A 15,582-nucleotide genomic window follows, 5' to 3' on the forward strand; every position below is an offset into this window, starting at 1 on the left:
GGGGATCAGGGCGGGCTTCCTGGAGGAGGTGGGGCTCTCAGGCTGGATTGAGGAGGTGAGGAAGGAAGGACTGGGGGTCCCAACTGCCTGGACAAAGACATGAAGATAAACCTGTGACCCCGGTTTAGGAGTTGGGAATCTGCATTAGTAACTTCCTGTCTCCCAGCTCTGGCTTCTGATCCTGACCACTACCTTTGACAGGTTCCATGGGGAATAAAACCGAGTTACTTAGCCCGTCTTTTATTCATTTGTTAGTTCAGTCACAGTTGCAGGAGACCATAGGAGCTGGAACTTCTCCGGGACGAGGACTGCAGAGGCAACATCCCAGCTGGGTGCAGGGGAGGTACGGGCAGAGTAGATCTGGCTGGAAGCTGGGGACCCCATGAAAAAGTTATAGCCCCCTATTGTGAGCATTTACATTAATCTCCACCTTTTGGTTCTATGAACCACCCTGCCCTTTGCTTCTGTAGCTGAATCCTAGTGCACGCCCTGGTGTTTCTTTAGGATGCATTCAGGTGGTGAAATGGCAATGTCGCAGGACATACACAGTTTAAAGGAGCACTTAACATTTACTGGGTGCCTCCCAGGTGCCCTGTGCCATTTCAGACTTTACAGATGTCTTCCCTGATCCTTGCAAAGACAGGCAAGCTTAGCACATAGAGCACTTTTCAGATGAGTCTCAGAGAGGGTAAGCCCTTGCCAGGGCCCAATGGACAGGAAGGGATTCAAACCCTGCCCTTCGTTATATTGTGCCGTCACTAATTTTCCTTAGTGGATGGCCAATAATGGACATGAGCACTTCACTCTGGGTCCTGTCTTGGGGGGAGTAGCAAAGGGCTGCTGTGTGTCCACTCCACCGTCGCCAGGGTGGGCAGCTTTTGAGGCCCCCACCTGCCACTGATGGGGCAGAGGTCTCGAGGCCAGCAAGGAAAGCACCGTGCCCTCCATGACCCAGCATGGTCTCCTCTGGGGCTGCTGCTTGGCCGCTGCTTTCAAATATGTTAAAGGTGTCTTTCAACAGCTCCAAAGTTGGCATGGTGTGCACAAGGATAAAGCAATTTCCCTAAGAAATGCCCCGTGTGGGCCACAGAGCTGCTTACAGTCGGCACCGTGAGAGGCCCTGTTCTGTTTTTTGATTAGATCTTTTTTTTTTGTTTTGAAGTCTATTAATTTATTGAGTAAAAGAATCATTGTCAGACATATTAAATTCAGCTTGGTTCAAATTTGGCTGATGTCCATTTGCAGCAGAGATGATTGGAGGAGAAGAGAAGACACGGTGATGCTGGTAACGGGACACTGAACAAAACCATCTTCCGTTAATTATAAAAGCGGGCATCACACAGCCAGCGTGAGTCAGTTAGCTAACGAGCAGGGATAAAACCAAAGTAAGCGAGAACTTTCAAGACAAGAGAGGCCAGAGCTTTCAGAGGACAAGATGCAGCAGGGGCTCGCTGCAGAACAGTGTTATGTGCAGAGCTGCCGGCTTACTTAGGGAACACGGTGATCACATCGTAGCCCTCGGGTGGAGTGACCCGCTCCCAGGTGTGCTTTTCACAGTAGATCTGACCCTCCACAAAGAAATGACCCTTCTGTTTCAGGTTGTTGCCACAGTCGGTGCACACATAACACTCAGGGTGGCGGTGACGGTCCCACCGCTTCACAAACATGCCGACAATGCTGGTGCCACATTTGTCACACATGGGCAGCTTCTGGACATTTCCAATCTATGCAGCCACTTTGGTGACTGGAGCCTTAACTCTTCTGAATCCTGAGGGATGGTTGGGATCCCCTTTCTCCTCAGACTCCAGGATTTCCTGCAAAACCAGGAATGAAGTGGACTGTTTTGGAGGCTCATTTAACTCTTGTTTCTCCTGCTGCATCTTGTAAACTTCAGATTCTTTATCAATGATGAGTCCGCTTGGAAGCTGAGAATGGTCTAATGCTCTGCCATTCGTCTCCTGCCCACTGGCTGCCGTCTTTGACTCCAAGGCACTGTTGAAGTTGGAGATGTTTTCAGAGGAGTAGAGGCCAGCTGGGTTGTTGTACTGGTTTGTGATGACCCTGGGGCAGAAGTGGAGGCAGGTGAGGTGGTAAGGGGCAGGGCGCTCTGGCTGTGGGTGCTTCCTATGTGTAGAACCTCTTGCGGTTCAGAGGCTAAATTCATCTTGTATGGATAATGTTTCCCTTCCTCTGTCATCAGAAGCGACCAGATTTTCTGTTCAGATCTGGTTACTGTGAGAGTCACGTTGTCTGTACAGCCCTTGATTTTCTCCTGAGCTTCCAAGTGTGTCGATGGCTGTGATTACATCTCCAACACATAATAAATTAGCTATAGCAGCCTTGCTTCCGGGAGTGACCCGGGAGACGGTGAGAGGCTGCTCGAAGTCCTTGCCCCCCACAAGGCAGAAGCCCCACGGTCCCGGGCCCTGGAGGACTAGTTGCTCGGTGGTCATGGCGCGGTGACGGCGGGCGGCGACTCCAGGGGACAGATGGGGCAGGACGCGGAGTGGCGCGTTGGGCTCCCCGACAGCTGTGCTGATTAGATCTTTCATTTTTCTATTTTATTATGCTTAATTTGTATATTTTCACTCTTTTTCATTTACTAATATAAGTACACCAGCCATGACTTCCTCTGGGCTCTACCTTAACGGGATCCCACAGGTTCCAATATATGGAATGTTTTTTGATATTCTTGTTTTCTAGATACTGTACAATTTCTATATAGGTCTCTTTTTTGATCTGAGTTGTTTAAAAGAGAGTTTTCAAAAACGTCCAGGTGGTAGGATTTTGTGATCCATAACTCTGTGATTAATTTCTAGTTTTTCTTCTGTGTTACCAGGTTCTGTATTATGTCTGAATTTTTGCTGAGGTTTTATTTGTGGCCTAATATATGGGCAATTTTTAGAAATATGTATACATCAATTAAATGTCATCACTTATGCAATTTTGGTTTTTCTATGTCTTTACTTCATTTGGTGCATTGATCTGTCATGAGCTGAAAGAGGTGAATTAAAATCATCTGCCTCTACTGTGTATCTGTTTGACCTTTCTTGTATTTCCTGTTATTTGGTGTGTTCCGTTTTCAATTGTGGATTATGTTCTTTATTGTTATAAAATGTTCTTTGTCTCACTTAATATCGTTTGCCCTGAATTCAACCTTACTTGCCTCATATTAAGGTTACTGTACCTGCTTAGTTTGATGTAGCCCTTACTTGATATATATTTACCTTTCCTATTTTTTCAACATTGTTGAATTACTTTGCTTTGGGGATATCTCTTAAATATGCAATACGGTGGGAGTTTTGTCTTGTTCCCCAACCTTACAATCTTTTCTTTTTAGTAGTTCACTATGGCCAATCATTAACATAGCTAGTATTTTTTTTTTTTTTTTTTTTTTTTTGCGGTACGCAGACCTCTCACTGTTGTGGCCTCTCCCGTTGCAGAGCACATGCTCCGGACGCGCAGGCTCAGTGGCCATGGCTCATGGGCCCAGCCGCTCTGCGGCATGTGGGATCCTCCCGGACCGGGGCACGAACCCGTGTCCCCTGCATCGGCAGGCAGACTCCCAACCACTGCGCCACCAGGGAAGCCCCATAGCTAGTATTTTGGTCATAATTTTACTATCATATTTTATGTCTCTGTGTTTTTGTTCCTATTGCTTCTTTTTTTATTAATTTTTAAATTTTATTTTATCTATTTTTTTATACAGCAGGTTCTTATTAGTCATCAATTTTATACACATTAGTGTATACATGTCAATCCCAATCTCCCAATTCATCACACTCCCCACCCCCGCCGCTTTCCCCCCTTGGTGTCCATACGTTTGTTCTCTACATCTGTGTCTCTATTTCTGCCCTGCAAACCGGTTCACCTGTATCATTTTTCTAGGTTCCACATACATGCATTAATATACGATATTTGTTTTTCTCTTGCTGACTTACTTCACTCTGTAAGACAGTATTTAGATCCATCCACGTCTCAACAAATGACCCAGTTTCATTCCTTTTTATGGCTGAGTAATATTCCATTGCATATACGGACCACATCTTCTTTATCCATTCGTCTGTCGATGGGCATTTAGGTTGCTTCCATGACCTGGCTATTGTAAATAGTGCTGCAATGAACATTGGTGTGCATGTGTCTTTTTTTTTTTTTTTTTTTTTTTTTTTTGCGGTACGCGGGCCTCTCACTGTTGTGGCCTCTCCTTTTGCGGAGCACAGGCTCCGGATGCACAGGCTCAGCAGCCATGGCTCACGGGCCCAGCACTCTGCAGCATGTGGGATCTTCCCGGTCCAGGGCACGAACCTGTGTCCCCTGCATAGGCAGACGGACTCTCAACCACTGCACCACCAGGGAAGCCCCTCATGTGTCTTTTTGAATTATAGTTTTCTCTGGGTATATGCCCAGTAGTGGGATTGCTGGGTCATATGGTAATTCTATTTTTAGTTTTTTAAGGAACCTCCATACTGTTCTCCATAGTGGCTGCACCAATTTACATTCCCACCAACAGTGCAAGAGGGTTCCGTTTTCTCCACACCCTCTCCAGCATTTGTTGTTTGTAGATTTTCTGATGATGCCCATTCTAGCTGGTGTGAGGTGATACCTCATTGTAGTTTTGATTTGCATTCCTCTAATAATTAGTGAGGTTGAGCAGTTTTTCATGTGCTTCTTGACCATCTGTATGTCTTCTTTGGAGAAATGTCTATTTAGGTCTTCTGCCCATTTTTGGATTGGGTTGTTTGTTTCTTTAATATCGAGCTGCATGAGCTGTTTATATATTTTGGAGTTTAATCCTTTTTCCGTTGACTCGTTTGCAAATATTTTCTCCCATTCTGAGGGTTGTCTTTTCGTCTTGTTTATGGTCTCCTTTGCTGTTCAAAAGCTTTTAAGTTTCATTAGGTCCCATTTGTTTATTTTTGTTTTTATTTCCATTACTCTAGGAGGTGGATCAAAAAAGATCTTGCTGTGATTTATGTCAAAGAGTGTTCTTCCTATATTTTCATCTAAGAGTTTTATAGTGTCCGGTCTTAAATTTAGGTCTTGAATCCATTTTGAGTTTATTTTTGTGTATGGTGTTAGGGAGTGTTCTAATTTCATTCTTTTACATGTAGCTGTCCAGTTTTCCCAGCAACACTTATTGAAGAGACTGTCTTTTCTCCATTGTATATCCTTGCCTCCTTTGTCATAGATTAATTGACCATAGGTGCGTGGGTTTATCTCTGGGCTTTCTATCTTGTTCCATTGATCTATGTTTCTGTTTTTGTGCCAGTACCATATTGTCTTGATTACTGTAGCTTTGTAGTATAGTCTGAAGTCAGAGAGTCTGATTCCTCCAGCTCCATTTTTTTCCCTCAAGACTGCTTTGGCTATTCAGGGTCTTTTGTGTCTTCATACGAATTTTATTTTTTGTTCTAGTTCCGTAAAAAATGCCATTGGTAATTTGATAGGGATTGCACTGAATCTGTAGATTGCTTTGGGTAGTACAGTCATTTTCACAATATTGATTCTTCCAATGCAAGAACATGGTATATCTCTCCATCTGTTGGTATCATCTTTAATTTCTTTCATCAGTGTCTTATAGTTTTCTACATACAGGTCTTTTGTCTCCCTAGGTAGGTTTATTCCTAGGATTTTATTCTTTTTGTTGCAATGGTAAATGGGAGTGTTTCCTTAATTTCTCTTTCAGATTTTTCATCATTAGTGTATAGGAATGCAAGAGATTTCTGTGCATTAATTTTGTATCCTGGTACTTTACCAAATTCATTGATTAGCTCTAGTAGTTTTCTGGTGGCATTTTTAAGATTCTCTACGTATAGTATCATGTCATCTGCAAACAGTGACAGTTTTACTTCTTCTTTTCCGATTTGTATTCCTTTTATTTCTTTTGCTTCTCTGATTGCCGTGGCTAAAACTTCCAAAACTATGTTGAATAATAGTGGTGAGACTGGACACCTTTGTCTTGTTCCTGATCTTAGAGGAAATGCTTTCAGTTTTTCACCATTGAGAATGATGTTTGCTGTGGGTTTGTCATATAAGGCCTTTATTATGTTGAGGTAGGTTCCCTCTCTGCCCACTTTCTGGAGAGTTTTTATCATAAATGGGTGTTGAATTTTGTCAAAAGCTTTTTCTGCATCTATTGAGATGATCATTTGGTTTTTCTTCTTCAATTTGTTAATATGGTGTATCACATTGATTGATTTGCGTACATTGAAGAATCCTTGCATCCCTGAGATAAATCCCACTTGATCATGGTGTATGATCCTTTTAAAGTGTTGTTGGATTCTGTTTGCTAGTATTTTGTTAAGGATTTTTGCATCTATATTCATCAGTGATATTGGTCTGTAATTTTCTTTTTTTGTAGTATCTTTGTCTGGTTTTGGTATCAGGGTAATGGTGGCCTCATAGAATGAGTTTGGGAGTGTTCCTTCCTCTGCAATTTTTTGGAAGCATTTGAGAAGGATGGGTGTTAGATCTTCTCTAAATGTTTGATAGAATTCACCTGTGAAGCCATCTGGTCCTGGAATTTTGTTTGTTGGAAGATTTTTAATCACAGTTTCAATTTCATTACTTGTGATTGGTCTGTTCATATTTTCTCTTTCTTCCTGGTTCAGTCTTGGAAGGTTATACCTTTCTAAGAATTTGTCCATTTCTTCCAGGTTGTCCATTTTATTGGCATAGAGTTGCTTGTAGTAGTCTCTTAGGATGCTTTGTATTTCTGCAGTGTCTGTTGTAACTTCTCCTGTTTCATTTCTAATTTTATAGATTTGAGTCCTCTCCCTCTTTTTCTTGATGGGTCTGGCTAATGATTTGTCAATTTTTTTTATCTTCTCAAAGAACAAGCTTTTAGTTTTATTGATCTTTGCTATGTTTTCTTTGTTTCTATTTCATTTATTTCTGCTCTGATCTTTATGATTTCTTTCCTTCTGCTAACTTTGGGTTTTGTTTGTTCTTCTTTCTCTAGTTCCTTTAGGTGTAAGGTTAGATTGTTTATTTGAGATTTTTCTTGTTTCTTGAGGTAGGCTTGTATAGCTATAAACTTCCCTCTTAGAACTGCTTTTGCTGCATCCCATAGGTTTGGATCATCGTGTTTTCATTGCCATTTGTCTCTAGGTATTTCTTTATTTCCTCTTTGATTTCTTCAGTGACCTCTTGGTTATTTAGTAACGTATTGTTTAGCCTCCATGTTTTTGTGTTTTTTACGTTTTTTTCCCTGTAATTCATTTTTAATCTCATAGCGTTGTGGTCAGAAAAGATGCTTGATATGATTTCAATTTTCTCAAATTTACTGAGGCTTGATTTGTGACCCAAGATGTGATGTATCCTGGAGAATGTTCCGTTCGCAATTGAGAAGAAAGTGTAATCTGCTGTTTTTGGATGGAATGTCCTATAAATATCAATCAAATCTATCTGGTCTATTGTGTCATTTAAAGCTTCTGTTTCCTTATTTATTTTCATCTGGGATGATCTGTCCATTGGTGTAAGTGAGGCGTTAAAGTCCCCCACTAGAATTGTGTTACTGTCGATTTCCTCTTTTATACCTGTTAGCAGTTGCCTTATGTATTGAGGTGCTCCTATGTTGGGTGCATATATATTTATAATTGTTATATCTTCTTCTTGGGTTGATCCCTTGATCATTATGTAGTGTCCTTCCTTGTCTCTTGTAACATTCTTTATTTTAAAGTCTATTTTATCTGTTATGAGTATTGCTACTCCAGCTTTCTTTTGATTTGCATTTGCATGGAATATCTTTTTCCATCCCCTCACTTTCAGTCTGTATGTGTTCCTAGGTCTGAAGTGGGTCCCTTGTAGGCAGCATGTATATGGGTCTTGTTTTTGTATCCATTCAGCAAGCCTGTGTCTTTTGGTTGGAGCATTTAGTCCCTTCACGTTTAAGGTAATTATCGATATGTGTGTTCCTATGACCATTTTCTTAATTGTTTTGGGTTTGTTTTTGTAGCTCCTTTTCTTTTCTTGTGTTTCCCACTTAGAGAAGTTCCTTTAGCTCTTGTTGTAGAGCTGGTTTGGTGGTGCTGAATTCTCTTTGCTTTTGCTTGTCTGTGAAGCTTTTGATTTCTCCATCGAATCTGAATGAGATCCTTGCTGGGTAGAGTAATCTTGGTTGTAGGTTCTTCCCTTTCATCATTTTAAGTATATCATGCCACTCCCTTCTGGCTTATAGAGTTTCTGCTGAGAAATCAGCTGTTAACCCTATGGGAGTTCCCTTGTATGTTATTTGTCACTTTTCCCTTGCTGCTTTCAATAATTTTTCTTTGTCTTTAATTTTTGCCAATTTGATTACTATGTGTCGCGGCGTGTTTCTCCTTGGGTTTATCCTGTATGGGACTCGCTGTGCTTCCTGGACTTGGGTGGCTATTTCCTTTCCCATGTTAGGGAAGTTTTAGACTATAATCTCTTCAAATATTTTCTCGGGTCCTTTCTCTCTCTCTTCTCCTTCTGGGACCCCTATAATGCAAATGTTGTTGTATTTAATGTTGTCCCAGAGGTCTCTTAGGCTGTCTTCGTTTCTTTGCATTCTTTTTTCTTTATTCTGTTCCGCAGCCGTGAATTCCACCATTCTGTCCTCCAGGTCACTTATCCGTTCTTCTGCCTCAGTTATTCTGCTATTGATTCCTTCTAGTGCAGTTTTCATTTCAGTTATTGTATTGTTCATCTCTGTTTGTTCTTTAATTCTTCTAGGTCTTTGTTAAACATTTCTTGCATCTTCTTGGTCATTGCCTCCATTCTTTTTCCAAGGTCCTGGATCGTCTTCACTATCATTATTCTGAATTCTTTTTCTGGAAGGTTGCCTATCTCCATTTCATTTAGTTGTTTTTCTGGGGTTTTATCTTGTTCCTTCATCTGGTACATAGCCCTCTGCCTTTTCATCTTGTCTATCTTTCTGTGAATGTGGGTTTTGTTCCACAGGCTGCAGGATTATAGTTCTTCTTGCTTCTGCTGTCTGCCCTCTGGTGGATGAGGCTATCTAAGAGGCTTGTGTAAGTTTCCTGATGGGAGGGACTGGTGGTGGGTAGAGCTGACTGTTGCTCTGGTGGGCAGAGCTCAGTAAAACTTTAATCCGCTTGACTGCTGATGGGTGGGGCTGGGTTCCCTCCCTGTTGGTTGTTTGGCCTGAGGCAACCCAACACTGGAGCCTACCTGGGCTCTTTGGTGGAGCTAATCACAGACTCTGGGAGGGCTCATGCCAAGGAGTACTTCCAGAACTTCTGTTGCCAGTGTCCTTGTCCCCACTGTGAGCCACAGCCACCCCCCACCTCTGCAGGAGACCCTCCAACACTAGCAGGTAGGTCTGGTTCAGTCTCCTATGGGGTCACTGCTCCTTCCCCTGGGTCCCGATGCGCACACTACTTTGTGTGTGCCCTGCAAGAGTGGAGTCTCTGTTTCCCTCAGTCCTATCAATGTCCTACAATCAAATCCCAGTAGCCTTCAAAGTCTGATTCTCTAGGAATTCCTCCTCCCGTTGCCGGACCCCCAGGTTGGGAAGCCTGACGTGGGGCTCAGAACCTTCACTCCAGTGGGTGGGCTTCTGTGGTATAAGTGTTCTCCAGTCTGTGAGTCACCCACCCAGCAGTTATGGGATTTGATTTTAGTGTGGTTGCACCCCTCCTACCATCTCATTGCGGCTTCTCCTTTGTCTTTGGATGTGGGGTAGCTTTTTGGTGAGTTCCAGTGTCTTCCTGTCGATGATTGTCCAGCAGCTAGTTGTGATTCTGGTGTTCTCGCAAGAGGGAGTGAGAGCACGTCCTTCTACTCCGCCATCTTGGTTCTTAGTCTCTATTGCTTCTTAAAGCAAAATCTTTCAGTATGGTGTTTTATTTTGTGTTCATTTTGACAGTTTGGAAGATCTGTAATTTATTCTTCTGGAGTTCTTCTGGAGGTTGCCTTTGTAACTATGTAAAAATGTATTTAATCTTTTTTTTTTTTTTAGGCTGTACTAGTTGTCTCCCTTCTCAAATAAGTGATCACAAAATTAGTTTACAAATTTGCTCCCAATTTTTATCTGCTTTGTGACAGCTTTTTCTTACGGTGAGTTTTCTTGGCTTACCATATTTTTCCCTGTTCTGTTCCTCCTCTGTTTCTTTTCCAGCATCTTTGACTCCATCATGTGCTGGTTCCTAGTTAGAAGAGGCGGACCTTCCTGAATCAGCATTTTGCAAGGGATGCATGGAGAGGAGATGCCAGGAGGCATTTTAGGAGAGCAGGATTGCTCCCCGGTTCCTGGTAACTCTGTTCACAGGACTGTGGCAGTGATTTCTAGTTTCTACCCAGTCAGCAGAGATCTGCAGCCCTGGGCTTCCCCCAGTTCAGGCCCTTCTCCCGCTCTACCTCAGCAACACACTGCTTCCTGTGAAGATGGCAGACCTGCAAAGTTTTCTCTGTTAGCCCTGCCCTCCTCCTTCCCCACAGTGTCAGAGGCAGCTCCCACGGTTAGACCGCATACCCTGTTCCCATTGTTCCTGATTAGGAATCATTGGTTTTCTCCTTCAGGGAGTGCCAGCTACTGGCTGGCTCTGCCATCTTCAACTGAGATCTGCAGCCACAGGTGTCTTCTGTAGGTGTTTTCTCACACCTCGTTTGCTCTTCACTGGTTTTGGCAACCCTTGACCATTTTTTTGGCAGCCTCTCTTTATAAGTTGTGGTTGGATTACAAATGTGTTCTAGTTTTGCTGAAGACAAAATTTGCATTCCTCTTTCTCTTTCTCCTTTATTTTGGGTGATTTTGGATATGAAAAGGAGTAACTATTCTGCTATCTTAGAACTGTCTAGTGTTGTACATTTTTATGTATTCTGATATTTCCTTAAACATTAGCCAGAACTCTCTGGATAGGGTCAGCATGAGCTGAAGCTGGGGTCTGACAGTAGAAAGGAAAGAAAATGGGAGTCGAGAATAAAATTGGAGGGTTAAAAAAGCAATGCATATCATTGCTGCCTGTGCTGTATGGCACTTTGGCTGGGACTGTGCCACTGTTTGGGTGGGAGGTCATGGCCAGGCAGAGCGGGGCATGAAAAACATCTGCCTCCTGACCTATCTCAAGGAAAGCCTAGGAGCTCTCAGACCAGGGAGGGGAGGACACACACCTATGCTCTGGACAGGTTGCAGTGCTCAGCTCTCCATCTCTTCCCACACCCGGGGCCCATCCAAACAGCGCAAGCACCCTGGATTCTGGCTAGTCTCTTAGTGATGGTGGCCAAGTCCTGAAGACCAGGATCTTGTCTCAGCGGAGGTTGCCCAGGGTCAATGCTGTTAACTATGTTTATATGCCTAAAGAAAGAGCTGGCCCATCCAAAGGGAAGGTGTATATGCAGGATGCCCAGAAGATAGAGCCCGCAGAATCTCAGGCTTGACTTTTGATATTGTCTCTTAGCTTCCCACACCACCTGGAGGGAGCATGTTACCCCCATTCAACAAATGAGGAAACTGGAGTCTTAGAGAGGCAAAGAGACCTTCCTGTGGACACACAGCTAGGCGATGGAGAGAGGGATTTGCATATACTTCTCGCTGGCTCCAGAGTCTGGACATCAACTCTCTCATCCCCCTGCCTCCAACTCACCTTCCCATGGAGACCCCACCCACTCCTCAGATGGTTATCTTATGTCCGTGTCCACGTCCCTGGGTGACCTTGGTGGATCCTTGCTCAGTGTCTGGCTTCTCAAGCCTGGCTGCACTTTAAATGCTGTTTAAGCTCCCCAGGGCAGCCAGGGATGGGAACCAATGGGCCACACCCTAAACATCTTTGACCCCCTGTCTTGGGCACTTTGTCCCCCCCAACCTTGGCACAGGGCTTGTTTCTTGGGACCAAATGCATTGGGGTTCTCTATGTTCTGTGATCTTGAGCAAATCACAACTTCTCTGGGCTCAGTCCTTATTTCTAAAATAAAATTGCCTGTGACTACTCTAAGAGCCGAACACAGACTCTGAAGCCAGGTGGCCTGTGTGAATCTGGGCTCAGCCCCTTCTTAACCGTAGACGTTGGTTAATTACTTATCTCCTCTATACTCTTTACTTGTCTCATCTATAAAATGGGAATGATAATGAATGTCTTATAGGGAGGTCTTAAGGATTAAATGAGCTAATAAATATGAATCACTTAAAAGTGTCTGGCATATGGCAAGTTCTAGATAAGTGCCAGATATCATTCGATTCATTAGTTACTGTTATTAATGCATGCCCAGGGCCCAGCCAAGGCGTGGGCATAAGTGGCTGTCGAGGCTGCTGTAATAACCCGTGTCCTTTGCTTCCTTCCAGGAGCTTGGGCCCCTGCCCCAGCCCCGCAGAGGCTGTGGACGTGTACGGTCCGGAAGCCTGGTTTCCAGCCCCGTGGCCCATCCCTGGCTGCGGGGACCGGAAGCTCCCACGAGGTAGCGGTGGCCCGCAGCGGCCCCGTCCCGGCAGCGAGCCATGGGCCAGAAGCTCTCGGGGAGCCTCAAGTCGGTGGAGGTGCGAGAGCCGGCGCTGCGGCCGGCCAAGCGCGAGCTGCGGGGAGCGGAGCCGGGGCGGCCGGCGCGGCTGGACCAGCTGCTGGACATGCCGGCAGCGGGGCTGGCGGTGCAGCTGCGCCATGCGTGGAACCCCGAGGACCGCTCGCTCAACGTCTTCGTCAAGGATGATGACCGGCTCACCTTCCACCGGCACCCTGTGGCGCAGAGCACGGACGGCATCCGCGGCAAGGTGGGCCACGCCCGCGGCCTGCACGCCTGGCAGATCCACTGGCCGGCGCGGCAGCGGGGCACACACGCTGTGGTGGGCGTGGCCACGGCGCGGGCCCCGCTGCACTCGGTGGGCTACACGGCGCTGGTGGGCAGCGACGCCGAGTCCTGGGGCTGGGACCTGGGCCGCAGCCGCCTCTACCACGACGGCAAGAACCGACCCGGCGTGGCCTACCCCGCCTTCCTGGGGCCCGATGAGGCCTTCGCGCTGCCCGACTCGCTGCTCGTGGTGCTGGACATGGACGAGGGCACACTCAGCTTCGTCGTGGACGGCCAGTACCTGGGCGTGGCCTTCCGTGGCCTCAAGGGCAAGAAGCTTTACCCGGTGGTGAGTGCCGTGTGGGGCCACTGTGAAGTCACCATGCGCTACATCAATGGCCTTGACCGTAAGTGCAGCCTGCTGAGGGGGGAAGGGGTGGGCAGAGGCTGCCTGTCCCAGGCAGAACTGGGGGGGGCGGGGAGACGGGGGAAAACATCCTCCTGAGGCCCTATCCTCCATCAGCACTTGGGATAATCCTGAATTCATGGTGAGGACGTGGACTCCGAGGCCAGGCTCCTGGGTTTGGACCTCGACTCTTTTTTGCTCGCTGGGTGATCTTGGCGTGTGCCTCAGTTTCCCTTTCTGCAAAAGTGGCTCAATGATAGTAATCTAGCTCCGGGTTGTTGTGAGAAATCAAATAAGATAATAATATATGTGACGTGCTTAGGACAGTGCTTAGAACTGGCGCCTAATAAGTGATTTGGGTGTTGATGCTAATTACGAACGTTTCAGTCTCTGTAAGGGTTGTGCAAAACGATGTCTCCCGTGTTTCTGGCTTCAAGTTCACAGTGGGAGGAGAGTGACAAGTAGAAGACACAATCTCTGCACTTGAATCCCATGCACTCGAGTTACTGATAAATAATAAGTAGTGATAACTATCATTTATTGAACACCTACTGTATGCAGGGGCTGAACACTCAAATCTAGGTCTCCCTGCTGAGCTCTCTGTTAAAGGGGGCATCTGGCTGATTATTGCCTCATGGGAACGAGAGCCACAAGTTGTGGAACCTTCTGATTTCTTTCAAGAGGACCTAGAAATCTAGATTTTGTGTGAACTATTCCAATTTTTAACGTTGGCAGCTGCTTAAGACACCGTGTGGACACACAAAACACCCTCGCAGGTTGCACAGAAGCCCACAGGCTGCTGTGTTTGACTGCTGACAAATCTAAGGCCTCCTCTCATTTAATATACACAACCATCCTGTGAGGCAGCTTAAAAATCCTAGTAACGAAAATAGTTCTTGGTGTTAGGAGGGAGTCACTTAGGGAGGCAGGGTGGCCTCTGGACAGAGGTGCATGTGGTCGCCTGTCCCGTGTTGAATCCCAGCCGAGTGGGGCCTGGAGTCAGTCACCTGTGAGCTTGTACACACCTCATCCAAACAGGCTTCCTGCCACATCCCTGATGAAGCTCCCAGTGCTGGGCACTTAAAGCCAGAATTCCAGCTTATTCATTTTATTTTATTTTATTTTTTTGCGGTACGTGGGCCTTTCACCGCTGTGGCCTCTCCCGCCGTGGAACACAGGCTCCGGACACGCAGGCCCGGCGGCCGTGGCTCACGGGCCCAGCCGCTCCGCGGCATGTGGGATCCTCCTGGACCGGGGCACAAACCCACCTCCCCTGCATCGGCAGGCAGACACTCAACCACTGCGCCACCAGGGAAGCCCCTAGCTTATACATTTTAAATGAGAGATATAATTGCCCCTCTTCAGAGAAGAGCAGAGCTATGGAGAACCAGAACCCGAACCTCCCCAGGTCTGTCAGCCTCCAAAGCCCACTCTTTTCCCATGCTCCCCCCTTTGGCTGAGGGGCTGAGAGTGACACTCCAGAAAAGAGGTCAAGAACAAGATTTGACTCAAGTAAAAATTGACATTGACTCAGGTTAGCGTGGGTAGACCATTTTCAAGGGTGACAGACCGCCAGAAAGTGGCTGATGTGCTCCACTCTGTGGTACCATTGGCGACACTCTTGCTCATATTTCATTTCCGTGGTTGCTGGACTCAGGTTGCCATCGAATGGCAGAGTGGCCTGTTTTCTCTGATTAACTGGTTAAGTAAAGAGAGGCTGAGTGTGTCCTGAATCAGGCTAGTTTAGTCACCGCAGTGCCTTGTGGAGAATGTTGAGAACCCTCAGAGACATGATGACCAGGCAAACCCCAGTGCTTAGAAGATCAACAGCAACAACAAATACTCTCTTTAAATGGAATTGGAAAATCTACTTGCCAGAGCTGATCACTGGACTACAAGGATGGCCTTGTTGTACCAAGGCTCTGGGGTCTGACACGCCTCATTTCCCACTGCATCCCCAGTGCTCATTGGTTTTGTGTCTTTGGTGAGTCACTCTAATGCTTTAGGGCTCGTTTTACTCATCTGTAAAATGGGACAGTGTCAGATCCCTTTCATAGCTGCTGTGAGATCTTGTGTGACGGCACCAATAATATGGTAGCTGGGATTAAAGGCTGGCACTGATACCCAGAGGAATTACCTGAGCCAACTATTGGGCCCCCAAGGTGGGCTTCCTCTTGGGTATTGATCCACGCTTGGACTATCGTCTGTTGATTGGTTTACTGGCACAAAACTAAGGTGCTAACAAGGTTGCAGCCACGAAGGATAGGACCAAGGGTATTCAAGCCATGGTGTTCTTGGTGTGCTGCTGAGGGTGGAGGCTGGGTGGGAGAGGACAGTTGTGATCAGAGCGTTTTGAGCTCTTGGATCCTTCAGGTGGCTGGAGATGCTTGGTGAGACTAAAACTTGGAGCATTCTATCCTCCCTGTTGGCAGTGGTTTTTTCAGGTTGGCTGAGGCTAGAAAGCCCATCCA

At 45.9% G+C, this 15,582-nt stretch overlaps 1 protein-coding gene and 1 pseudogene across 2 annotated transcripts in view; one reads left to right on the top strand and one right to left on the bottom strand.

Annotated features, from left to right (window-relative positions):
- The window catches only part of SPSB4 (splA/ryanodine receptor domain and SOCS box containing 4), an 87,191-nt gene that overhangs the window by 11,219 nt on the left and 60,390 nt on the right, over nucleotides 1–15,582 (top strand). For both annotated transcript variants that reach the window (XM_032629286.1, XM_032629285.1), the window contains exon 2: nucleotides 12,266–13,112. In XM_032629286.1, the coding sequence (XP_032485177.1) occupies nucleotides 12,419–13,112 (694 nt within the window). In that variant the 5' untranslated portion in view covers nucleotides 12,266–12,418. The remainder of the gene's footprint in view (nucleotides 1–12,265; nucleotides 13,113–15,582) is intronic.
- Nucleotides 1,485–2,453, bottom strand: LOC116752537 (annotated as a pseudogene).

This window comes from Phocoena sinus, chromosome 4 (assembly GCF_008692025.1).
Source record: "Phocoena sinus isolate mPhoSin1 chromosome 4, mPhoSin1.pri, whole genome shotgun sequence".
Lineage (NCBI taxonomy): Eukaryota > Metazoa > Chordata > Mammalia > Artiodactyla > Phocoenidae > Phocoena > Phocoena sinus.